This window comes from Alnus glutinosa, chromosome 14 (genome assembly GCF_958979055.1).
Source record: "Alnus glutinosa chromosome 14, dhAlnGlut1.1, whole genome shotgun sequence".
Lineage (NCBI taxonomy): Eukaryota > Viridiplantae > Streptophyta > Magnoliopsida > Fagales > Betulaceae > Alnus > Alnus glutinosa.
The window spans coordinates 22,730,251-22,755,049 of NC_084899.1; the positions used below are offsets into that span (position 1 = coordinate 22,730,251).

Sequence of the window (24,799 nt, forward strand, 5' to 3'; positions counted from 1 at the left end):
CCGTCACCTCAATGAGGAAAAGCTTAGGGGCTTGGCAAATATGTCCCCTTTGCCATTTTGCGTCGCATGAGTAACATAGCCCCTTCCTCCTTCGTTCCTCCATTTGGGCTTGGGTGACTTTTTGGACCGGGACCAAGGCTTAGCCCGGGTTATGGCCACCTTCCCGAGCCTGTCCCAATCTGGGCGGTGGCCAGGCATTTTGTCTGGGCAGCCCAAGTTGGTTACCCTTAGGAGGGTTAAGGTTACTGCCCTTAGCCATCCCTATGGGTAGATCATCGTTGAACCCACGCTGTGACTGGGTTAGTTGAGTCGACCTCCAAACCGACCGCACACTCTTAGTGGAATTGAGCACATGTTCCTCTTGGATCCTGGCAAGAGAATATGCGTCCACCAGGCTCTTCGGGTGGAACATTCTGACCGGAAGTCGTATCTCGTCCTTCAATCCTCCAAGGAAGTAGCTAAGCTTATGCTCCTCGGGTAGCCTATGGACCTTAAGAGCCAGAGCGTCAAACTTTTTTTTATAGTCTTCTAACGAACCCTCTTGCTTTAACTTTGAAAGGGTCTCCATGGGGTGGTCGTAGGCACCTGGTCCGAACCGAATTTGGACAGCCCGCACAAATTCCTCCCAGCTGTTGATCCTTTGGCTCACCTTCAGCTCCTGGAACCACACCATTGCCCTACCCTCCATGTGAAAAGAGGAAAGGTTAAGTCACTATGCATCGGGTGTGCCATAGTGGTCGAAGAACTGTTAAGCTCGGCAACACCATGTTTCTGGGTCCTCACCGTCAAACCTCAAAAATTTCGGTCTGACCGTTTTGGGCTTAAACCCATCTTCAAACCCAAACCCATCTTGGTTCGTGTTTTCCCCACTACTGAAATTATGGTGGGCGTGACCCGAATGTTCCTCATAATTCTGTCTACCGCCCCCTGATCCTGAGGAGCCCCCTTGCTCCTGCCTCTCGCCATTGAATCCCACATGGCTACTTAACATGGCCTGAATCATCTGCCTAATTCCCACCTGATTCTGTTGCATTGCTGTCTGTAGATCTGCCCGGGCTTCAGCCCGTAAAAGAGTCAGGTTAGCCTTAGTAACCATATCAGCCTGTAGCTGTTGAACCTGTCCCTTTAGCTCCTTCAATTGTTGGGTTTCCTCTGCCATAGCGCCTCTGGTTTTCATATGCTAAGGACCGGTGCTCTGATACCAATTGTAACAGGTATGTTACTGCTGGGGTGAATTTATGAAGGAAAAGAGTAGATAATAAATACAATCGGTGGTTTGGGAGATATTGTATTAATTAATATGAGAAAAATAACATAAATGGCACAATTCGAGGTTGCTAGGCTCCAATGAATAGTGTTTCACTCAACTAAGATGACCTAATTACTGTTAAAAGGGCCTTATATATTGGCCTACAAAACTATCACCAAAACGTATGAATTAAAACATAAAACGCAGCACAGGGAAGCTCCTCAAAACGACACAGCTAAAGCACAAAACGCAGGGTTGACTAAGTCCTCCACGCACCGTTTTGGACTCCCCAAACTTGCTGTCCAGTTGTTCCACACCCCTAGAGATCACCACCCTCTTAGCCACGTGTTGAGATCTACTCGAACTCCTTTGCATCTACCCGAACCACTCCAAAGACCAAACATTTCTCTCTCCTCCACTATTCTTCTTCAAGCTTCCATTTTTAGAGACCCCCCCATAACAAAGAGGGACTGAGCTCAGCGAGTTCACGAGCGTGGTGCGACCGTGGTGGTCGCATTAGGAATTGTGGAGAGCGAGAGCATCCTTGCTTGCACAAGGAAGAGAGAGAGAGAGAGAGAGAGAGAGAGAGAGAGAGAGAGAGAGAGAGAGAGAGAGAGGATTGGAAGCGGTGTCGAGCTGGGCCCTGTGATGTGGCAAAGGCGTATTCTGTTGGTGTGTGTTTGGGACGATTGAGTCTGATTTTCTCGTTCTCGAATTAGTTTTGGACCGCTTCAAGGAGATTGTGGGTGAATGGTGTACCAATTTTCCAAACATATCCGGTTACGGACAGAAAAACTGGTTCGTTGAAAATTTTCAACGCATAAGAGTGACATATATTATTTAAATATTTGAAAATTACATTTTTTTTTATCAATATTATTAAAAAAAACATATAAGAAATACATGTTATTAAAATAATACGTACTTTTCACATATCAAATAATATATGTCATTCTTATTAGCGGGTCATAGTTAATTTGCAGAAAATTTTTATCCAAACAAATTTGTTGTCTAGATTATATGCAAATGAGAGAGAGAATATCTTATATAGGGACATATGCCATCCAATAATAACTTGCCACGTCCGATTAGACCGGAACACAAAAATAATTTAAGCTGAAAACACCCAGATTTATATGCTCCTCTAGCCGATATGTGGGAACTTTTTTTGTCTCTCTAAAAATACTATGTTATTAAAATTACCATCATATTCGTTATTAGATCACGCTCCATTTTGATTCCTCGCGCATAAGAAATCTTTTACTTTTGAAAGGCAAATAGCGATGGAGGACCTGAGAGGCGATGGGTTCCAAATCACCATTTCTTCCTCTCGTTCGGGATAAAAGCCAGGCCACTCCCCTTCTGGATACAAACCAGGTGATTGCAACAGCACGCAATTTCGGTAAACACAAGTAGATCGCGCAGTGGCTAGGGGATCTTCACTGCCTAGTCGAACTGACTGTGTTTGTGAAAACACACCGAGAAGTATTCCTATGTCCCAATGAAACCCCGTGCCTTGACAATGACAGTGCGTTCTGTATTATTTTTTGATGGAGCGCTCGAGATGCTGTTGATGAAATATGGGCAGATGATTAGGGCGTTCCATGCTTCAAAATGCACTGGAAACGTAGGAGGGGTTTGATAGGTGACCGAAAAAGTATGTTAGAGTAGACAAAAACTCTGTCCATCTATCCCAAAATTCTCTTTCTCTTAAAAGAAACACAACGGAACTCCTCACCCCTTTCTTCTTCTCTCCTCCTTTCCCTCTATGCTAGCACATCTTTCGAGGCTCCCATCTTGTTAGGGTTTTCTCTAACCCTATCCGCCTATTTGGAAGCATTTTATCTACTTTATTTAATATCAACCCAGCTCTCATAAGCTATCTTCCTCATCTATCGTGTCTTCCGCCGAATTTGGTTAGGATCTCGGGCCGAAGTATTCGAGGCTAAATCTACGCTCTTCCTCCAAATTCAACACGACACGCGCATTTCCATCGTGTTTCCCGTCATCTTCTGCCTTCGTCGACATTAGCCATGACCCCACGCACCAGAGCATGACTTGCATGTGCCAACAAATGATTCTCACCTATCGGCGCGTGGTGGCTATGTTTCTCCTCTCCACTTTCCTTGGCCTCTGTTGTCGGTTGTTTGCAGTAGCTTTCAGTCTTCTGCTGGAGAGAGGTTTTCCAGTGCAACCGTGTTGTCTTCATGCGCCAGTATCGGCGACTCCCGGCCCCAGTTCCTCCTCCTTACTGATGCTGTGTTGTTTTTATTTTACCACATTTGTATTTTTTGGCTTTTTGTTTTATGTATCTTCTCTATGTTCATTGCAGTTGTTACCTGATAGGTGTTTGGGTAGGGTCCATCAAGACTATATACACACATTTAACCACCTTTATTGGCAGCTTGAGTTTTTGGCATTCGTGCAAATAATAAATAGGCTCACGTTATTCATTTAATGCACTGCATCCTTCTGTCTGTTTTTTTATTGTGTTTGTTTAAGTTGCCCAGTCATAGTTTGTTATTTTTAGTAGTAATTTCTCTTCATTTATCTATAAAAATATAAAATATAAAATAAAAATAGTATGTCTACGAAGTTTTGACATGGATGGATTTGGTGGCGGAGGTTACGATTTTCAAATCACAATTTTTTAAAAATGCAATTACAATTGATTCATTTTTTAAATTTAGTTTAAAATTGTACTTGTGTCTACGAAATTGCAATGTTAAATGCACCTTAAGTGAAGTTTTCCAAAATTATATAATTTGCTTTGTTTCACAAGTAATGCTATAGGAGCATACACAATGAACTTTCTACTTATAGCTTTTCTCTAAAATTTTAACAAAACTTACAAAATACATCATCTAACAAACTTTCTATTCACTGTTAAATTTGGCTTTGGAGTAAAATGAAAAAGGTAAAAAAATAACTAAAGTTAAAGATTTTTTAATGTTTTGTTTCTTTTATAAATTTTCTTCCCTCTCAACTACAGAAAATTTTTAACGCAAATAGTACAAAAGTAGGGTTCTTCAATAAAATATGATATTTAGTTAAAGTACATAAATATTTAATGAGTTTGATGGTTAGTGGCTTTGAAAAGAGGCTAAATAAATCAACTAAAGTATATTTTTATATTTAAATTTAGATAAATTTTGAAGAGATTAATGTGAATGATCTTAAAAATAACATATTAAAGAAATAAAAATCAAATATACTAATACAACTTATTAAGGAAATAAGGTAGAGTAATGCCAGAAGGATGACTATTGTCTTTGGGAAATGCTCTACTTTCCAAATTTTTATCCCCAAAAGTGGTTCCCAAATGATGTGTCATCATCTCATGAAATGATGACACATTTTTCAAAATGATAAATCACATGAGATTGTGACACATCATTTGGGAACCAAATTTTAGAAAAAAAATTTGGGATGTGTAGCACTCCCCATTGTCTTTATATTTGTCTTACTTATAGCTTTATTGAATAAAGTGTAGTCTTTAACATGATCCGAAGCAAGGCGGGGGTTTTTTCGCTTCTATCGCTGCACCAACCCAATCAGTCCGGCCCGAAATTAACCCGGTCCAGACTCAACCCTACAAGCTCCACAAGTAACCCAAAACCTTTTCAAGGCGGTACACCTCTTCACTCCTCCAACGTTCCACCGAGCTCCCTCACCCCCTCTCTTTCTCTCTCTCTCTCTCTGGAAGAAGAAGAAGAGGAGCTTGAGTTGAGCGAAACCCTAAGCAATGGCGACGCCATCGCATGCACAGGCGGTGAAGTCACTTAACAAATCCCCGGGCCGCCGCCGTTTTGTTGTAAGGCCTTAAACCCTAAACCCCTAGAGACTAAAAACCGTATTCAATTTGAATGCCAAATTTTCTTTCTTGCTGGAAACGTTAGTGTAAAATATAAAACTCGAATGCTCTTTGTTTTTTTTTGTTCCCTTCCAGTTCAGGACGTTCTCTCAGAGGGTAGAAGAGATTGATATCGATGTCTTCCGGAACCTCGACAAAGTGAAGGCTGATCCCTCAGAGGGGTCATCCTTTTTCCGGGACTGCCTCATGGAATGGAGGGTATGCATAAGTTTAAGTTACGCGTGAAATCAAAGGAGTGTTATCGTTGTTATTGGAAATTCAATCAGTTTCTGATTTTTTGTTAATGTTTGCCTTTTGTTTCTTATTCTTTCTCTTTTTATTTGTTATTTTTTTTTCTTCTGAATGTTGCTGATGCTTAATTTTGAGTTGTACTGTCACGAACAGGAATTGAATACTGCAGAGGATTTCATTTCGTTTTACGAGGAAATGTTGCCCTTGGTACAAACATTGCCGTTGGTTTTATTGCACAAGGAGTTAATATTATCGAAACTTCTCTCTAGATTACAAATGAAAGCAAGGCTATCTCTTGAGCCTATTCTTAGGTATGCTAGCCTTACAGCTTTTCAGATATTTGTGTGTATTATGATTGAATGATAAACTTATATTGAAGCTTGTGTTCTTTGTTCAATGTTTCTGTTTCAATTCTTTTCTTTCTTTCTTCTTCTTCTTCTTCTTCTTCCTTTTTTCTTTTCTTTTCTTTTCTTTTCTTTTCTTTTTTTTTTTTTTTTTTTTTTTTTTTTTTTTTTTTTTTTTTACGTGCACATAGTATAAGCGTTGTTTGGTTTTTATTTATTTTTTTTGATTGGGCACATTTGAATGGAAATTAATTTAGAAATGATTGAGATTTGCGGAATTCTGGCTCAGCAGGCTGAGTAGTTTGGTTCTTAAATTTACAATTTTGTTGCTTGATTATCCCTGTACTAATATCACGATGTGACAGAAATTGATTAGAAGTGGTTCAGAGTGAGTGAGTGATGTCAACATATTTATTTATTATCTGTTCGTCCCTTTTAGGGTTCTCTTGTATACTTCCCGTGTATAAGGATTGTGCCCCTCTACGCTTTTTTTATAAATTGCAATTACTTTAAAAAAAAAAAAAATATTTATTTATTTTTTATGTGGATGTCTGAATACTGGCTAATTTTTTTTAGTTGAATCTGGGTTGTAAGCCTGATGCAGATCTTTGCAAGCAGTAGCTGATACTGTAATAAATGCATGTTGGTTTTAGAGTTTCAAATTAACTAAGGTTTCACTTCGTTCATGGGGTAATTGATGGAGGAGTTGTAAACATTTCCTCTGGAAATTTGATCTAATAAGGTATTCTGGTAGTTCAATAGCAACTATGAGTTGTAGCCCATTAGTAATTTACGAAGGAAAGTATCTTGATATTAGAACGCTTCATAAATTTGTTTTTTGATTGGTAAGTTACACATGCACTCGGTGAGACTTGAACTCACGACCTTACCCTCCACCTTGCTACAAAGGGAGGAAGTACCATTTGAGCTAAAGCTCATTGGTAGAAAGCCTCGTGAATTTCTAACCACTTCTAAGATAAATGATCAAACAGATTCCAGTTTGTGTGTGAAACCCTTTCAACCTGTTTATTTTGTTTTGTTTTCTTTCTTTGTTTATTTATGGGTTGTTTATGTGTGTTTCCTTAACTTCATGCATGTTGAGAGGTTTAAATTTTGTTTTTGCAGGTTAATTGCAGCTTTATCTAGAGATCTCTTGGTGGATTTTGTTCTGTGAGTTCTTTTCCTTTTGGATTTAATTTTTCTCATGGGCTTTTTTTTGGGTCACTGGCCAGTCTTGGGGGAGATTGCTGTTCTGTTGGTTACCATTTGTTTCACGTGTTAAAATTTTATATAAGAAAATAGCCAAGATTGGGGTTGAGACGCCTCACCCCTTTTTCCCCTTTTATTTTATTTTATTTATTTTTATTTTATTTAATTTTTAATTTTTAATTTAATTTTTAAGTTTTTTTTTTTTTTTTTTTTTTTTTTTTTTTTTTATTAATAAAATTTTTTTTTTGTCATTGTCAAACTTATGGTATTCTTGTATCTACATATCTAAATATTTTCATGCATTTATGACTTGTTTCTTGTGTATATGGGTCTTTTGCCAGTTTTCTGCCAAGGATTGCTGATTCTTTAGTGTTTCTTCTAGAAAGTGGTGTTGACAGGGAGCCGGAGATTATTGAGCAGGTCTAAGCCATGTGGTGTTCTTTAGTTGTCATTTCTTTTTCCTTTTTCCTTTAATTATTTGATAGCTTCCTCTATCTTAAATTGAACTTCTCCAATTGTAAAAAATGTGGGTGTTGTTATGCAGATTTTTACATCATGGTCATATATTATGATGTATTTGCAAAAGTATTTGATACGCGACCTTGTGTATGTGCTCAAGTAAGTAGTTTTGCACACTGTTATTTTATTTCTTGTTCTGTGAATGTATTTATGTTATTAGAATCTGGTAGGTTTGCACAGACAAATAAATTAGTTTGCAAAGTGAAATAGAGTGAAATCTTGAACTTTTCTGGTGCATAGATTTCACGATTTCCTTGTTCTTTTTCTCTCTATCTAGTTAGGTGTTACTCTTGTATACTTGCTATATATCCGGGTGTTGCGCCTTTCGCTTTTAATGATAGTTCGGTTACTTATAAAAAAACTAAAAAAGGTAATTTTATATGAAGGAATTTTTGGTGCATAAGGATTCTTGTTAATCTTGTTTTAAAAATCCTATTAGAAGCTATCGAATCAAACAATAGAATTCCAATCAATCTGTGAGATTTCCATGAGACCAATCTAAATGTGTTTTTGGATAGGTTGAGACCTTTTAGGTTTGAATGAAAACGAAATATGTTATTAACTTGATTAAAGCTCGAGGTTTCTATGTTTGATGTTTTCGGAGGTTCCTAGACTATGCTAGGATCACTTCTTGATCCTCCTCGATTGTGGTGACTTTCAGGGGGGTAATAGGCCTTTTAAATTTGAAAATATGTGGCTAAAGTTGGAGGGTTTTGTGGACAAGGTGAAATGGTGGTGGGACTCTTTATCTTTTTCAAGGCTCTCTTAGTTTCATTTTAGCTCGCAAACTCAAAGCTGTGGAAGCTGATTTAATGAGATGGAATGAAGAGCTGGCAATGTAGGAAGGAAGAAGAAGGTCTTGCTAGAAGAACTACATGTTTTTGATGTCCTTGAAGAAGAAAGAGTCTTAGGCGTTGAGGAGAAATTGAAGAAGGAAGAAATTGTGAGTGAGTTAGAAAGAGCTACTCTTATGGAAGAGGTTGGTTGGAGGCAAAAATCTAGGGTCTTATGGCTTAGAGAGGGCGACAAGAACACATTTTTTTTTTCACAGAATGGCTAACTCCAATGGAAGGAACACCATCGGCTCCTTGTTGATTTATGGCAAAATTTTTACCAACTGTTCGGAGATTAGCAAGAATATTGTTTAGTTTTACAAGGAGCTGTTTTATTGAGCAGTGTAGTTGGAGGCCTTTGGTGGACGGTCTTTCTTTTGATTCTATTAATGAGGTTGAGGCTAGTTGATTTGAGGATAGGGAGGTGTGGGAGGTTGTGAAAGCTATGAATGAAGACAAGGCATCGGGCCTTGATGGTTACACTATGGAATTCTTCCAAGCTTGTTGGGCTGTGTTGAAAAAAATTGAATGTCTATTTTGAGTTCCATGCTAGTGGTAAGTTTGAGAGAAGCCTTAATGCTACGTTCCTCACCCTTATTTCTAAGATCTTAGGGGTTGTCGACCCCAAGGATTTTCGTCCGATTAGTTTGGTGGGTAGCATTTATAAGATGATTGCTAAGATTCTATTGAACGTGCTTAAGATGGGGTTGGAGAGGATCATATCTTAGTCACAAAATGCATTCATCCAAGGCAGGTTTTTGGTTTTGGTGAACAGATCTTCTACAAGCTTCTTTAGCAGTTCTCAAAGCTTGAGGCAAGGGGATTCTCTGTCACCTTTGCTATTTGTTAGCGAATGAGGCGTTGGTTATGATGTTTTCAGCTGCTGTGAGTGAAGGTTTGTTGTCTAGCTTTTGTGTGGGGACAAGGGTTGATCTTTCATCTTCTGTTTGGTGTTGATTTTCTGTGGGGCTGACCCAAATCGTCGTTGTAATTTATGGAGCTTGTTCTTATTATTTGAAGCTGTGTTAGGTTTGAAGACAAACTTAGCTAAGTTGGAATTGGTTCCGGTGGGAAATGTTGATAATTTGGCTTTGTTGACTTGGATTTTGGGTTGTGGTGTTTCGTCCTTGCCTTTGAAGTACCTTGGTCTTCTTTTTAGGGGCTTCATATAAGGTGAAACATATTTGGGGTGGTGTTATCAAGAAGAAAAGAATGTCGATTGGCAAGTTGGAAACAATTGTATCTGTCTAAGGGTGGTAGGGTTACCCTTATTAAGATCATACTTTTCAACTTACCTACATAGTTCATGTCCCTCTTTCCTCTCCCCCTTCAAGTGTTGCTAATTGTATTGAGAAGCTCAAATGTGATTTCTTATGGGGCGGTTTAGGCGAAGAGTTCAAATACCTTCTTGTGAGTTGACCGAAGGTATGTACGCCGATCTTTGAGGGAGGATTGGGAATTAGGAACCTTTTGAGGTTCAATTATGCTCTCTTGGGTAAATGGCTTTGGCAATATGGGCTTGGTGGAGAGTGGTGATGGACTCTAAATATGGAAGGTCGTGGGGAGGGTGGTGTTCTAATGAGCCCGTTAGGGCGTATGGAGTGGGTTTACAGAAGAATATTAGGAGGGGTTGGGGGAAGCTCTATAGTCACACAAAATTTGAAGTGGGTGATGGTTTTAAGTTTAGGTTTTGGCATGATCTTTGGTATGGAGATATGGCCCTTGAGGATGCCTTTTTGGTTTTATTTGGTATTGCTCACGCAAAAGATGCTCTTGTTGAGGCTCATATGGAAGTTTCTGGAGGGGTCATTTAGTGGAATGAGCTTTGCTAGAGTGACTGAGGATTTGGAGGTGGATGCCTTTGCCTTGTTCTACAGGTTGTTGTATTTAGTAAGAATGAGATGGGAAGGGGAAGACGGGCTGTGGTGGATCCCTTCCAAAAGAGGGTTGTTTGGTGTTAAATCCTTTTACAGGTTCATGAGTTGTAATGATGGTATCCGTTTCTCTTGTAGAAGTGTTTGGAGGACTAAGTTTTCATTGAGGGTGGCCTTCTTTGTGTGATTGGCAGCCCCAGGGAAGATTCTTACCATAGACAATCTTCGGAAGTGGGACGTTATTGTGGTTGATTGGTGTGTTATGTGCAAAAAGAATAGGGATTCTGTGGACCATCTTCTTCTTCATTGTGAGGTTGCTTGTGCCATTTGGAATGTCTTCTTCAAACGATTCGGGTTGTCTTGGGTTATGCCTAGACGAGTAGTTGATTGGTTGACTCGTTGGTGGACCACCGACAACAATTGGAATGCCGTTGTTTGTAAAATGGTGCCTTTGTGCCTTTTGTGGTGTATGTTGAGGGAAATGAATGATAGGTGTTTTGAGGAGCTTGAGAGGACATTGGAGGAGTTGAAATCTATATTTTTCAACACTTTGTATCTTTGGACAGCTACTTATGTTTCTCCTGTAGTGATCAGTTATCATGATTTTCTTGTTCTTCTTGCCCCTACTTTATAGGTGGCTTCTCTTGTATACTTCATCTGTACATTGGGGTGCTTTACGCTTTTAATAACATTTTGATTAATTAAAAAAAAAGTTTTTGGAGGTCTATTTAATTAATTGTGATCTTTTGATATTTTTGTCCAAGTGATATGTTTCTAGTCCAGCAATGTGATTATGATACCTATTGTTGTATCCTTGTTAAAGTTAGTGATCTTTGTATTTCTTTTGGTCAATGATACAAATTGGACCTCTGACTCTAGAATACCCTTGTAGATGACATGCTGGATCTGTGAGAAACGCTTGAAAGTAGCCCAGATAGTTGGTCAGAACTCTCCTTTTGGTTTCACACTTGTGCTTTTAAGATGTGGAATAACTTTCCTATTGAATAGCTATTCCCCATTTTTGGAAAAAAAAATAAAATAAAAATTCCTTCAAAGGGTGGTATTGGCTATTCCTTGGCACACAGAATAGTTGTTAAACATAATGAAAGAAACCAACAACACTGAAGGAGACTTGAAGAGATTGCTCGAGCACTGTGCTCCTATCTTCAACTTCCGCATCTATCACAATCACTTCCACTGTCACAAAGTGTTAATAGTTCTACTTCAAGCTACTTGGCGTTGGTGGTCAATATACTCATCCATATATTAATTTGCACACTAGAGAGATTACAGATGATGGTAGCATAAATATATTTATAATTATGTAAAATTCATTTATACGCACCATCCAAATGAAAGGTTACTATAAATGATCAAAACAGAGCAAAGGATCAACAGAGATAGTTTGAGGTCTGGGAAAGGCAAGGCTCACATGGTGTAGGGTCGAGGTCTTCCATTGGTTTTGGGTTTGAGGGTTTGGGTTTTGAGGGTTGTTGGGTTTTCTTTCTTGTTGTAGGTTGCCTTGGTAATTCCTGTGTATACTTTCTGTGTACTAAGGGTGCCTTACGCCTCTTTTTTTTTTTTTTTTTAATAAAACCTTTATTACTTTAAAAAAAAAAAGGACTTTAAACTATTTATGTATTTGCAATGGATAATTACTTGTTTGTAAGCCTATGATTTAACTTTTCTCTTTTATGTTTTGTGGCTTGTTTTTTTTAAAAATGTGGTCTGGTTGACTATGGCTTCTCCTAAATTAAAAAGTCCCCATTTCTACCAAACCACATATAGCACACGACCATGGAAAAATATCTTTTATTTGTCTTATATGGAAGTAAAGTGTTCATTGTAAACCATAATTGGAACCAGTACTTGAAATGGAAGCAAAGGAAAAAATTGAAGTATTAGGTTACATTGAGCCATTTGCTATGAGAATTCATTTTCTGGATTCTCCATGGGCTCGAGATATCAAGAGGATATGCTTGTGTCTCAGTTACTATTTGCAGATGATACCTTGATGTTTTGTGAGCCTAATGTTGAACAATTTCGAGATTTGAGATGCTTGCTACTCTGTTTTGAAGTGGTTTTGGAGCTGAAAATCAACTTGTCTAAGTCCGAGATTGTTTCTGTAGGTGTGGTTGGGGATGTGGAGGAATTGGCTAGCATTCTTGGGTACGATGGCTTCGCTTCCTATAAAGTATTTGGGTCTTCCTTTGGGTGCTAAGTGTAAGGATTCTAATATGCGGACTCGCATTATTGAGAAGATGGAAAATAGATTGGCGGGGTGGAAGAGATTGTATTTATCAAAGGGTGGGAGGTTAACTTTGATCAAGAGTACTATTTCGTATTTGCCAACATATTTTTTTGTCTCTCTTCCCTATTCCAGTGGGAGTTGCTCATCGTTTGAAAAAACTTTAGAGGGATTTCCTTTGGGGAGGTATTGGAGATGAGTTTAAATTTCATCTGGTTAATTGGTCTAAGATTTGTTATTCAAAGGTTTTGGGGGGGTTAGGTGTGAGAAATATGATTCAATTTAATAGAGCTTTGCTGGGTAAGTGGCTATGGCGGTTTGCTATGGAAAGGGATGCTCTTTGGAGAAAGGTGGTGGATATTAAGTATGGTAGTACGAGGGGTGGTTGGTGTTCTAAGGAAGTTGGGGGTTCTTTTGGAGTGTGAGTGTGGAAATGTATCAGGAGGGTTTTACATGTTTTTGCAGATCATATGAGTTTTGAGGTTGGAGATGGTTCTAGAGTCTTGTTTTGGCATGGTGTGTGGTGTGGGGAATTACCTTTAAAGCTTCTTTTTCCAGAACTCTTACTATTGTGTTGGTAAGGAGACATGGGTGGTGGAGAATATGGAGAGACAAAATGGTAACATTCTGTGGAATATTTTTTTTACTCGATCTCCTGGAGGGGTTCCTCGTCATAATTTTTTTTTTTGTTTACTCGACCTGTACAAGATTGAGAGGTGGAAGTGGTCTCTAGATTTTTTGAGTTGTATTCTATTAAAGTAAGGTATGAAGGAGAGGATAAAATTTGTTAGATTCCTTTGAGTAGGAAATAATTTGAAGTGAAGTCTTACTATAAGGGTTCCAGTCCTATACACTCTTCTTTTTCTTGGAAGAGTATTTGGAAAGTTAAAGTTCATCTGAGTGTGACTTTCTTTATACGGACGGCAACTTTAGGGAGAAGTCTAACTTTGGATAATTTACACAAGATGAATATTATTGTGATGGAGTGATGTTATATGTGTAAGAATTGTGGAGAGTCCATTGATCATTTGTTCCTTCATTGTAGGATTGCTACAGAATTGTGGAGTACGATTTTGCAGCTGTTTGGTGTTGTGTAGGTTATGCCTCGATCGATGATAGAGATGTTGGGGAGTTGGAGGGGTCAAAGGGGCAATTGGTTGTTAGTGCCGATTTGGAGAATGGCTTCGTTGTGTTTGTTGTGTCTATGGAAGGAACAGAATGCACATAATTTTGAAGATTGTGAAACTTGTTTGATTAATTTGAAGAAGTTGGTGATATAAACCTTGTTTACGTGGAGAGTGACGCTACAGTCTATGTTTGACTGTTCTTAGTCTGATTTTTTAGATTTCTGTGCTTCTCTCTTTGAATTAGGGGTATCATGTATACATCCTATGTACTTTGGATTGCACCCCTCTGCGGTTTTTTTTTTTTTAAATTTACTTTACTTATCAAAAAAAGAAGGAATTATATATTAATGTCTAAGATATACATGTTTATGCTGTTATGGTTACTTCTTAGCTGATACGTTTTGTTTAGATTTTCTCAGTGTCATTGTAAATATCATTTGTATCACTGTAGTAGACTAGTAGTTAGATACTAGAGTCTTCCTTACGCATGTACTCACACACATACACATGAAAACTTGTTTACTTATGTATTTTTCTCAATTTTTTAAGGGTTACGGTAAAACTAAGATTTTATCCCAAGGATTATGTCCAAGAATTTATGGCAGAGGCAACATCTTTCTTGCTTAGGAATGCACAAGATGAGCAGCTACAGGATGGTATGGACATGCCTTATTGTCTTATGTTTGTGCCTTATAGACATGGAAAGGAAGGGATAAATAATAACTAGAATCTGTTTCCATTCCTTTACTTTTCCGGTTATTCTTATTATTTTTGTAATCATTGGAAGATTTTGGTTTTGTGAAATGAGCAAGTATTTAGTTCTGTCTTCAATTGGTAAGTACTTGTACCGTGTTTCAGTAATCACAATTTCATTGTTTTGTGGATAAATAAATGATAGAGAAATGTATGTTTGCAATTTCATTGAATTACTTGAGGGATTCATATTGAATGTAACAATGAACCTGAGATTCTGAGAATGGACCCTTCCATCCTCTGAGAAATCCAAACAATAATGGATAAAAACATCTTTCTCGTCAACAATCAGAAATGAATCAGGAAATAACTCTTTTAGGACAGTGTTGCACCATTCATCAAGCCAAAAACACACTTTTACCATCTCCAAATACATATTTAATATAACCTGAAATACTCACCCAGCCTACCCTTGTACTACTCCAGAAATGACACACATGAGACCTCCTAACCAAATATGAGGTCCACTTGCCCCATGCATGTTTCCAAAACTGATTCTCTTCAGCACCAATTGTCCTCCCATTTTCCCACAATGCTTGATTGAAAATGCTCAGTTTTCTCACGCTTAAACCCCCAATAATCGAATAGGGTACAAACCAAGTTCCAATTAGTTAGATGAAGATTAGGTTATCACAATATATAAGATATCTTGTTACAACTTTTCCAGCCTGTTTCCCACACTTTTTTTGTCAGTGCTACCACAACTATTACCAACTTCACTATGAGCATCTCGATTACTTTGTTAGAACTGGATTGCATTCTTTAAGGTATGTATTTGACTGGATTGTATTCTTTGAGGTATATATTTATCAATAGCATAACAAAATTGTGGTTGGGCATGTTAAAAATCATTAAGTACCTTGAGCGTTATTCTAAAAGCAAGAATATAAGCAGTAAACATTAACAAGTCTCTACATATGTTCAATTATGAGAGCTTTTTAGTGTCAATATAAGCAGTAAACCTTAATCAGTCTCTACATATGTCATGAAAGACAAGAAGGAATAATAATTATTTCTCAAATTTTGTTTGATACTTCGAAGCTTGTTTATATGAGAAAAAGCACACACAACTATGAAATCACATTAAATGGGAACATATATGGAAAGGAAATCAAATCACATCAGCTTCATATCTTCAACACTCCCCCTCAAGCTGAGGCGAAGATATCTCGCATAACCAGCTTGCACAAGGCTGAATGAAGAACAATACTGGACACTCCTTTCGTTAAAATTTTTGGAAAGTGTACACTTGACTTCACATAAGGTATACAAATCAATCTTGCACACATTTTTTCCTTGATAAAATGTCTATCAATTTCAATGTGTATAGTTCGATCATGTTGAGCTGGATTATGAGCAATATTAATTGTGGCCTTATTGTCATTGTATAGGCTCATTGACTCTTTGCAATCATATCCAAGTTCTTTCAGTTGAATCTTCAACCATAATAACTCACATATCCCATGGACCATGACTTGGAATTCAACTTCTGCACTAGATCTAGCAACCGCTGACTTTTTCTTACTACCCCCAGGTAACTTGACTTTCTCGCACAAGAGTGCAATATCCCATGGTTGATCTTCGATTTGTGACTCACCTAGCCCAATCTGCGTCCATATAGCCTTCTACTTTTAGATGATCATGACGGGCAAACAACAACCCTTTCCTTGGAGAAGACTTCAAATATCAAAGTATTATTTAAATTGCTTCCATATGGGACTTCTAGGGCAAATGCATAAACTAGCTCACTACACTAACTGCATAGGCAATGTCTGGATGAGTATGTGACAAATATATTAACCTGCCAAGCAATCGTTGGTACCTACCTTTATCCACCAGAGAACTCCCATCACTTTCTTTTAACTTTTCATTCGGCTCTATTGGATTGTCAGCAATCTTACAACCAAGCATCCCCGTTTCCTTAAGCATGAACATATTTCCATTGTTAGAGGAAAATACAATGTCTTGATCTCGCTACTTTAATGCCGAAGAAGTATTTCAAATTGCCTAAGTCTTTTATCTCAAATTTGCTGGCCAAATGTTTTTTCAATCTCTGTATTTCCTCATTATCATTTCCAGTCAACATAATTTCATCTACATGAACAATCAATGCAGTTACCTTTACCTGTATACAATGTTTGATGAATAGTGTATAATCTGCCTGACTTTGGTTATTGCCAAATCTTTGCATAGCTCAGGAGAATCTCTCAATCCAAGCCCGCATAGACTGTTTTAGCCCATATAAGGCCTTTTTCAATTTGTGAACTTTACCTTTGGTTGAGGAGAATTTGGGAACAAGAGGGAGTTCCATGTAAATCTCTTCCTCTAAATCTCCATGAAGACATGCATTTTTCACATCAAGCTACTGAAGTGGCCAATCTAAATTTGTTGCCAAGGAAAGGAGGACTTGGATGGAATTATTTTTGCTATTGGGGGCAAAGGGTCTCCTTGTAGTCTATCCCATATGTATGAGTAAAGCCTTTAGTTACCAATCTTGCCTGATATTTTTCCATTGATCCATTGGCCTTATGCTTCACTGTAAACACCCATTTGCATCCAACCGCCTTTTTTCCACTACGCAACTCGACTAGCTCACATCTGATCAGTATCAATTCATTGCTTACATTATTATATTAAAATGTCCCCCCATCCTCTCTCTCTCTCTCTCTCTCTCTCTCTCTCTCTCTCTCTCAATATATGTGAATCTTTCTCTATCTCTTGATTCGTTTCATTCCTGTCTGTATTAAACGTCCCATTTGAGTGCTCTCTTTTTTACTTTCTATATTTGTCTACTGAATATTTTGTTCTTTCATTTTTTGTCAAGAAAAAACTGGAACTCCATTTGCCATGTTTCTATCTCGTGTATGCTTCTGAATTGAATTTTTGTATCTCGTCTGTTTATATTATCTTTTGTTCTTTGACTTTTGTGGATTGATTAGATGCCCTTAAATTATTGGTGTATAGCATAGCCAAGCTGTGCTGTATTGGACGTCAGTTATTTTGAAGATGAACTAATAAATTTGTGTTGGCTTTTGAGCAGGTATTAAAAAGATAATGATTGAAGTCATGAAGAAACCATTACCTGCCAGAAAATTTGGCGCTAGCACTTTACTTTTTTATGTTTTGAGAGGGGCCTCATCAAGGTTCCACTCAAAAGCAAAGCGAGTATTACGGTTACTGATGGACAGTACGATACTTGGTATTGGTCATGTGAACTTTTTTTACATGCATTTCATTTGTGTATTCTTTGCTAGTTTATATGTATTTTGAATCACATGAGATTCTTATTACAAGCTTTTTTAATATTTTTTTTTATCTGAATATGATGTGATCTCAGTAAAACTCTAACAATGTATGATGTAATATTATAAACAAACACGTATATAAACGATCACTTATGTTATACTTGAGGACCTTTTATTCTTCTGAGGTTATGTTTAAAGACCAATTATAATTTATGCCACACAATGTTGGACTAGTATAAACAGGTTAACAAGACAAGCGTAACTAAAATAAGCATGTTAAGATTGATAAGTGGAAATACTAGAAAATATATAATAAAGAATGAAGATGTTTGTTCAATGATGGAGGTGGCAGTGATGACGATTAGATGGACTCGCTTAAAATGGTTGGCCATATGTGATGAAGATCCATTTTTGCAACAATAAGAATGAGTGATGTGGAAAAGAGGTAATGGGTTCAAATAACATGGATGGAAGCAGTTAAAGAGTATATGATCAATGAGAGGTGGAGAGCATTATTTTAGATAGGATAGAATAGTCGAAAAAGATACATGGTAGTTGATAAAATATTAATAGATCTAACCCCTAATAATTGAGATTTAGGTTTTTTTAATGAAATTTTCTTACTTATCAAAAAAGAAAAATAAATAAAATTGAGATTTAGGTTTATTTGAGTCCAATTGAGTTAAGATTTACATATGAAATTTGGGCAATTGGATTTTTAGCATTTGAAGCCAAAATAGTTTGAACAAACTTGGAAAATAATAATGGTCCATGAGAGATAGGATGGACCTCATAAAGATTTTATAATTTGTTAGATTGTGTATTGATAACCAGAGAGGTTATTGATGTACATTTTGTTGGGAAAGTACGAGAAACTACTCTTTATATAGCAATATAGGTGTATCTCTTGTATACTTTCTGTGTACCTGGGTTGCGCTGTTGCGCTCTTTTTAATATTAGGATTACTTATAAAAAACCATGAGGAGAAAAATAGCAAATCATTGCGATGATGAAGCTCTAGCACAAAATGGTCCTGGGGAAGAAAATTTATCTGGACTCGCATGCATGAAATGAGTGTATTGTTGTGGAAATTACTACATCCTGCACTTTAGTGATTGTGTCTGTCTCAGGGTCCAGAAAGGGTACTGTAGATAGTCTCTAATATATATATTAATTTGGTTATTTATTTGGATAGAAATTAGAGTGATATGAACAAGATCATAATTGAGAGTTTGTAAAACAACATGAGAATTATGTGTGTTTAGTGGGGCAGAATGTTTTTATCACTTGTACGTCACATTTTATATAGTGTAGTGGGGATGAGAGCTTATGTTTTATGAGTGGAACAAGGAAAATTAAAAAAAGAAAAAGAAAAAGAATAAGAAAAAAGGAATTAGTATTAGTTTCGGCCACGTAATTTAAAATTCTTCGATTGATTGGACTTCCTCTATTAAGTGATTTTGCTGGGTTTTCTGAATCCTCTCAGCTGTTTCATAATTTTTCTGGGTCTTCACTTGTTAGTTTAAGTACTGTGCGTTAACTTGTTTGCTAGAATCCGTAGGTCAATGGTTGGCTTACTCTATGGAATGATACCTTAAGAAGTTCGTTGTTCTATTTTTGTCTAAGTCTCTCTCTCCTTCCCCCTGCAGGTTCAGACTCTGTTGTTGAAGTTGTGATTACTGCATTTCGAAGACTGTGTGAGGAGATAGAGCCGAAGGAGTTGGACTTGATCTCGAAATGCTTATATCAGAAAATTAATGACTGTGTAACAAATGGATGCATTTTGCATTTAAGTCGCCTTTTATCGCTGCTTATTTCCATTGTTCAGATTCATAATGGGCGAAAGTTTTATGGTGAGCCATAAATATACTGATATATATTTTTAGACCTCTCTTTTAGAGGGCCTATAAAATATACTGATTTAAGCCATGTAGTTGGTTGCTCAAGCTTGGTTGGTTTATCTTACGAATGATCTCAAACGTGCTTTCTATAAAGCTTAATGTCAGTTGAGCTCATGTAGCTTGGCTTTTCAAGAGGAAATGTTTTTGGAGCTGATAATAGGTTGCTCAAGATTAGTTCCTTTATTTTTTTGAGCTCAGTAGTAAGTTGTTTGAGTGTCACTTCACTCAACTAATCTTGAGCTGAGCTTGAGTAGCCTGGTTTATTTTGCAGCCCTACCTTATATGTTTAATTGCTTTAATAATGTCTGTTGGTCACTTGTGTGCTTTGGTACCACGCTAAACTGCTATGATGTTGTACAGATTACCAATCGTTGCTTGAACATGTGGGGTTTCTTGTGCAAATATTTGTCATGTCTTCTGGCTTTGGGAAGGCAGAGGTTCCCGAAACAGAAGTTATTGATAAGGTTCTTGAATTGATGATATGTATTCTCAATGGGCTCCACAATTTTAATAATATGCCAGCTATCTCTAGCTGTTCATTGCAATGGGCTCCTGTATTCACGTTAAGGAACTCGAGGTAAAGTCTTCAAGCTTGGTCTTTTTTCCCCCTCCCTCTCTTTTTCTTCCCATTATAGGTTTTGACATGGATCAGGATTGTTGCAGTTTGCTGACATTTATTAAAGAACTACTGCAGAAGGACCCTTGCATAGTATATGTTTTCGCAGTTAACATCTTAAGGTAATGTTACAGGTTAGTTATTTTTGGGATACAATGTGGTGTATTTTCTGGGAGTCTTGACTTTTCTTATTGCATTTTCAGTGCAATGAAGAATTTGATAAAGACTTCGCAAGAAGAAGTCATATATTTGTTACTGTCCTTCTTTGACGTAATAGAAGTGAATGGGCAAGAGCCCAACTTCTTAGATGGCATGAAGAGTTTGATAGAGACTTCGCAAGAAGAAGTCATATATTTATTACTGTCCTCCTTTGAAGTAATGGAAGTGAAAGTGCAAGAGCCCAACTTCCTAGATGGCACATTTGGAAAAGAGTTTCCAAAGATGCAGGAGGCTATCAGCCGTTGGATTCGGGAAATAAACGTTATTGTGCATGGTGATCCATCATCTTCTCATATTCCTGAGACTAAGTTGGCTCTTCTGTGGGGAATAATTAGATGCTTGCCTCATATGATTAATTTCCAAGAGAGGTCATCCTGTATAATGAATTTGATAGATGCACTTGATCAGCTACCGTTGACTGAAGATGGTATGGCAGCTTCTCCATTATTCAGATTTAATTTGTTCTAGGAACGCAAGTATCCATTCACCTTGTACTTAAGTAAGGATAGCATGTAATATCTCTTATTTTGGTTTTACGTAAATGGTACCCATCAGTGTATTGTATCCCAGGGATCTTTGTAACTGATCAGAATGTCTTCACCATCATTTCTGTTGACATTGTCTTCTGCGTTTCAAACCATGCACGATATATTAGCCTTTTCAATGGACTGTAAATGGTCACAACCAAGTGAAACGATATTGTTTAACAAATGGCATTTCTCAATGTCTATTGTACAAAATCATGCTTTCTTGGTTGATTTCAATAAATTTAATTTATACGTTTTTCATTCAGGTTGCCTAGCAGGTCTTCCTAAACAAGCCTGGCAAAGCGTACTTGGTGCTGCTTTGAGTTCTTATAATAAATCACATAATGCTGAAAAATCTGGGCCTGAAGAAACAAGTAAATTTTTGCATCTAGCAAAAAGATACAGATCATCTTCACAAGTATTGTCTGCTGTTGCTGATTATTTGGATTCTGTGTATGGGTAAGTTGATCTGTCTGGCGATAGTTCATATGTGGATTTTTGGCTATGTTTATGTTTAAAAAAGTCTGCTTTCTTAACCTTCTGTTATTATAAAAATGTTAGGCCTACATCGGAAGCAAACAGTTGCAATAGAAAGTATCATCCGGAACTTTCAGTGGAGAATGCTGTGGATGCATTAAGCATCTTTGCTGATAATTTGCACCACTCAAATAGGGGGATGCGCGTTTCAACTCTTAAAATATTGTGTCACCATGAACTTCTAAGCTGTGTAGATTCTACAAATGATCAATCGGTTGAGAAGCAAATGAAAACTGAAGTTTCTCAGACATCCCTTGTAGATAGTCATGGCAATAATGTATGTTTTTGCCTATATTCTTGTCGTTATTGTCGTTTGACACCATGTTCTGACTAGGTAATCTTGGGGTAACTTTCCTTTGAATATCAGGTTCTTCAGTTGCTTCTCTCAATCGAGGAGACTCCGCTTTCAATTTCTACCAGCCGGAAAGTGATCCTATTGATTTCTAGAATACAGATGAATCTCTCTGCGGGCAGAGTACCTCAAGCCTATGCGCCCCTCGTTTTGAGCGGGATAGTTGGTATATTGAATAACCGTTTTAGTTATCTTTGGAATCCAGCATTGGAGTGCCTTGGAGTTTTGATGAGCCAGCATGCTCGACTTGTATGGGATGACTTTGTTCGTTATCTTGAGCAATATCAGTCAATGTTTCATACATCCCCTGAACTAGACAGAGGGAACTCTAAACTTTATGACGAGTCAAGTGGTACGTGACAACTAGATTTTTTCTATTACTGTGTCAGTTTGTGTATTAGACGATCTACATAGGTACTTATCTTGACTCAGGTGCTGTTATATGATGCATGTTTTAGAGTGATTAACTGGTTATTTTCTGAGTTTTAGCTTTCTTGAAATCAAGTTCCTTTGGAAGTTAGTTTTTAAACTGGTTTTGTTTTCTAGATCTTGTCCATCGTTTTCGTTCGTTTGTTACTCCAGAATCTGATAGCACTCCATGTGCAACGGTATTGTCCTTGTTGCTGCAATCATTACAAAAGATTCCAAATGTTATAGAATCTCAGTCTCTGGAGTTAATTGATTTGTTCTCAAAGTTTCTGGGCTATAAGCTGAATGATCCTGTAAGGTAGTTTTCTTCTGGACTTGTGACTTTTATTGCATAAGACTTACTTCAAAACTTCGTGATTTGGCAAAGGTTTACTCAAACTATCTCATTAAAAGTTGGTTTGCATTTTTAATGTGGTATTGCAGTGCTTGTAAAGGCAAAGAGTGGAAGGTTGTCCTTAAAGAATGGTTAAACTTGCTGAGATCAATGCGGAACCTGAGATCTTTTTATCAGAGTCAATATCTTAAAGAAGTTCTGCAAAACAGGTTGGTGCAGTGGTTTGATGATGTGTTTATTTATTTTATGCTAATCTATTCTTGGAGTATTAGTAATTTTCATTTGAAATCTCAGCTTGAATGCACTAAGTTCTTTTTTACTCTGCTTGAATCTTTGGGACGTTTCTGTTAGGCTTCTGGATGACAATGATGCTGAAATCCAGATGAAGGTTCTTGATTGCCTATTAATTTGGAAGGATGATTTCTTACTCCCATATGATCAGCATCTGAAAAATTTAATAAGCTCCAAATATTTGCGAGAGGAGCTAACAACATGGAGTTTGTCCAAAGAATCTAATCAGATTGAAGAAGAACACAGAGCTTATCTTGTGCCTATAGTTATCCGTCTTCTGATGCCAAAAGTTAGAAAATTGAAGACACTTGCCTCGCGAAAGGTATATCTGAGTTGAATTATAAGATTATTATTCTTTTATATTATCTCATATATACCTGTAGTGTTTTCTACTTTCCTTTTTTTCCTCACTTTTCATTCAAAATCACTTCCTAAATTACTCAGCAATGTAACTTTTTATGCAGAATGCAAGTGTTCATCTCCGAAAGGCAGTTCTTGGTTTCATTGCTCAACTTGATGTTGAGGAGCTTCCTCTTTTCTTCGCATTGTTAATAAACCCATTGCAAATAAGTTCTAAAGAAACTGATAGTACGTCGTGGACTTCATGGGAAAATTCTATGGATCAATTTCGAGCATATAATTTCTTAAAGTATTTCACCGTGGATAATATAATAGCCCTGTCTTGGAAGAAGAGATATGGTTTTCTGCATGTGATTGAAGATGTTCTAGGAGTTTTTGATGAATTTCATCTCAGACCTTTTCTTGATCTTTTAATGGGATGTGTTGTTCGGGTGCTGGGAAGCTGCACATCAAGCATTGACGTTGCAAAGTGCAATGGAGTCTCCTCACTTGAAGATCACTCTAACGCTGATCTCACTGTACTTGAGAAAGACAGTGCATCAGCAAGTGATGTCCGGGTACTGTGTTTATTATGTTTAATGCTGAATCTTGAGTACTACTAAAGCATCTGTTGTTATAGTTGATTGATAACTACTCCCTTAATTTTATTATTTCGAAAATGTTGGGTAAATACCCAACATAATAGTGCTAATATTGCTACGATTAATTGGGCTGGCTAACTGTACTACTAGGGTTAATATGTTCTTTACCTTTATTATATTCTTATTATCTTCTCTTTTGCGGGGTTTGGAGTTGGGAAAAGTATATCTTTTCTTTTATGCCTTCACTGTTGAAGCGTTTTCTTTTCTCCTTAATATTAACTATCTTCCTTGTTTGAGTTTACTGATTTGCATGCAACCAAATTTAACTAGCATGAAACAACCTATCTTATTGGAGAGGTCCATACGATACAATGTTAGTGAAATCTAGCAACATTGGCTTTTAACCAATATTATTGATTAGTAATCGTTCCAGGGAAATCCAGCACTTATTTTAGTTCGTTTATGGATGATTACATGGCAACTTGCTGATGAAAAAGTTATGCTCAACATGCAGACCAGCAGTGCTGTGAAGCAGTTCAAAGCTTTAAGGTCTCTATGCCTGAAAATCGTTTCTCTTGTCCTCAATAAGTATGAAGATCACGAATTTGGTTGCGAGTTCTGGAACCTATTCTTTGCATCTGTGAAACATTTAGTGGACGGTTTCAAACAGGAGGGTTCCAGTAGTGAGAAACCAAGTTCACTGTTCTCTTGCTTTGTTGCTATGAGTAGAAGCCACAAGCTTGTATCACTCTTGAGTAGGGAAAAGAATCTTGTCCCTGATATATTTTCCATATTGAGTGTCACGTCAGCTTCTAAAGCTATTGTATCATGTGTTCTTACCTTCGTTGAGAACCTGTTGAACCTTGATAGCGAATTAAATGATGAAGAAGATTCTACAAAGATAGTCCTACTTCCAAACCTTGAGGCGCTTATCTGCAGCTTGCATTGTCTTTTCCAAAGTGATAGTGCAGCCAAGAGGTATGGATGTCGTTTTTTAATTTAGTTAGTTCTTGTTTTCCTATTCATTCACTTTTTATTGATTTGCTTTTCTGTTAGATTACCCTTATTTGGAATTTGTCTGTAAAGTAGGATTTTTAACGTATTGACAGTTATTTTTTAATTTTTTATAATAAGAATGTATTGATA

General features: G+C 37.2%; 1 protein-coding gene across 1 annotated transcript in view; it reads left to right on the plus strand.

Annotated features, from left to right (window-relative positions):
- The first annotated feature begins 4,821 nt into the window (after positions 1–4,821).
- Positions 4,822–24,799, plus strand: part of LOC133856603 (uncharacterized) — a 33,196-nt gene continuing 13,218 nt past the window's right edge. The window contains exons 1-20 of the mRNA XM_062291660.1: positions 4,822–5,063; positions 5,199–5,321; positions 5,508–5,665; positions 6,824–6,868; positions 7,249–7,327; positions 7,452–7,525; positions 14,058–14,164; positions 17,302–17,460; positions 19,156–19,359; positions 19,768–19,984; positions 20,071–20,145; positions 20,227–20,669; positions 21,036–21,228; positions 21,331–21,583; positions 21,674–22,010; positions 22,205–22,385; positions 22,511–22,630; positions 22,773–23,034; positions 23,177–23,629; positions 24,168–24,631. Coding sequence (XP_062147644.1) covers positions 4,995–5,063; positions 5,199–5,321; positions 5,508–5,665; positions 6,824–6,868; positions 7,249–7,327; positions 7,452–7,525; positions 14,058–14,164; positions 17,302–17,460; positions 19,156–19,359; positions 19,768–19,984; positions 20,071–20,145; positions 20,227–20,669; positions 21,036–21,228; positions 21,331–21,583; positions 21,674–22,010; positions 22,205–22,385; positions 22,511–22,630; positions 22,773–23,034; positions 23,177–23,629; positions 24,168–24,631 — 4,016 coding nt within the window. The 5' untranslated portion in view covers positions 4,822–4,994. The remainder of the gene's footprint in view (positions 5,064–5,198; positions 5,322–5,507; positions 5,666–6,823; positions 6,869–7,248; positions 7,328–7,451; positions 7,526–14,057; positions 14,165–17,301; positions 17,461–19,155; positions 19,360–19,767; positions 19,985–20,070; positions 20,146–20,226; positions 20,670–21,035; positions 21,229–21,330; positions 21,584–21,673; positions 22,011–22,204; positions 22,386–22,510; positions 22,631–22,772; positions 23,035–23,176; positions 23,630–24,167; positions 24,632–24,799) is intronic.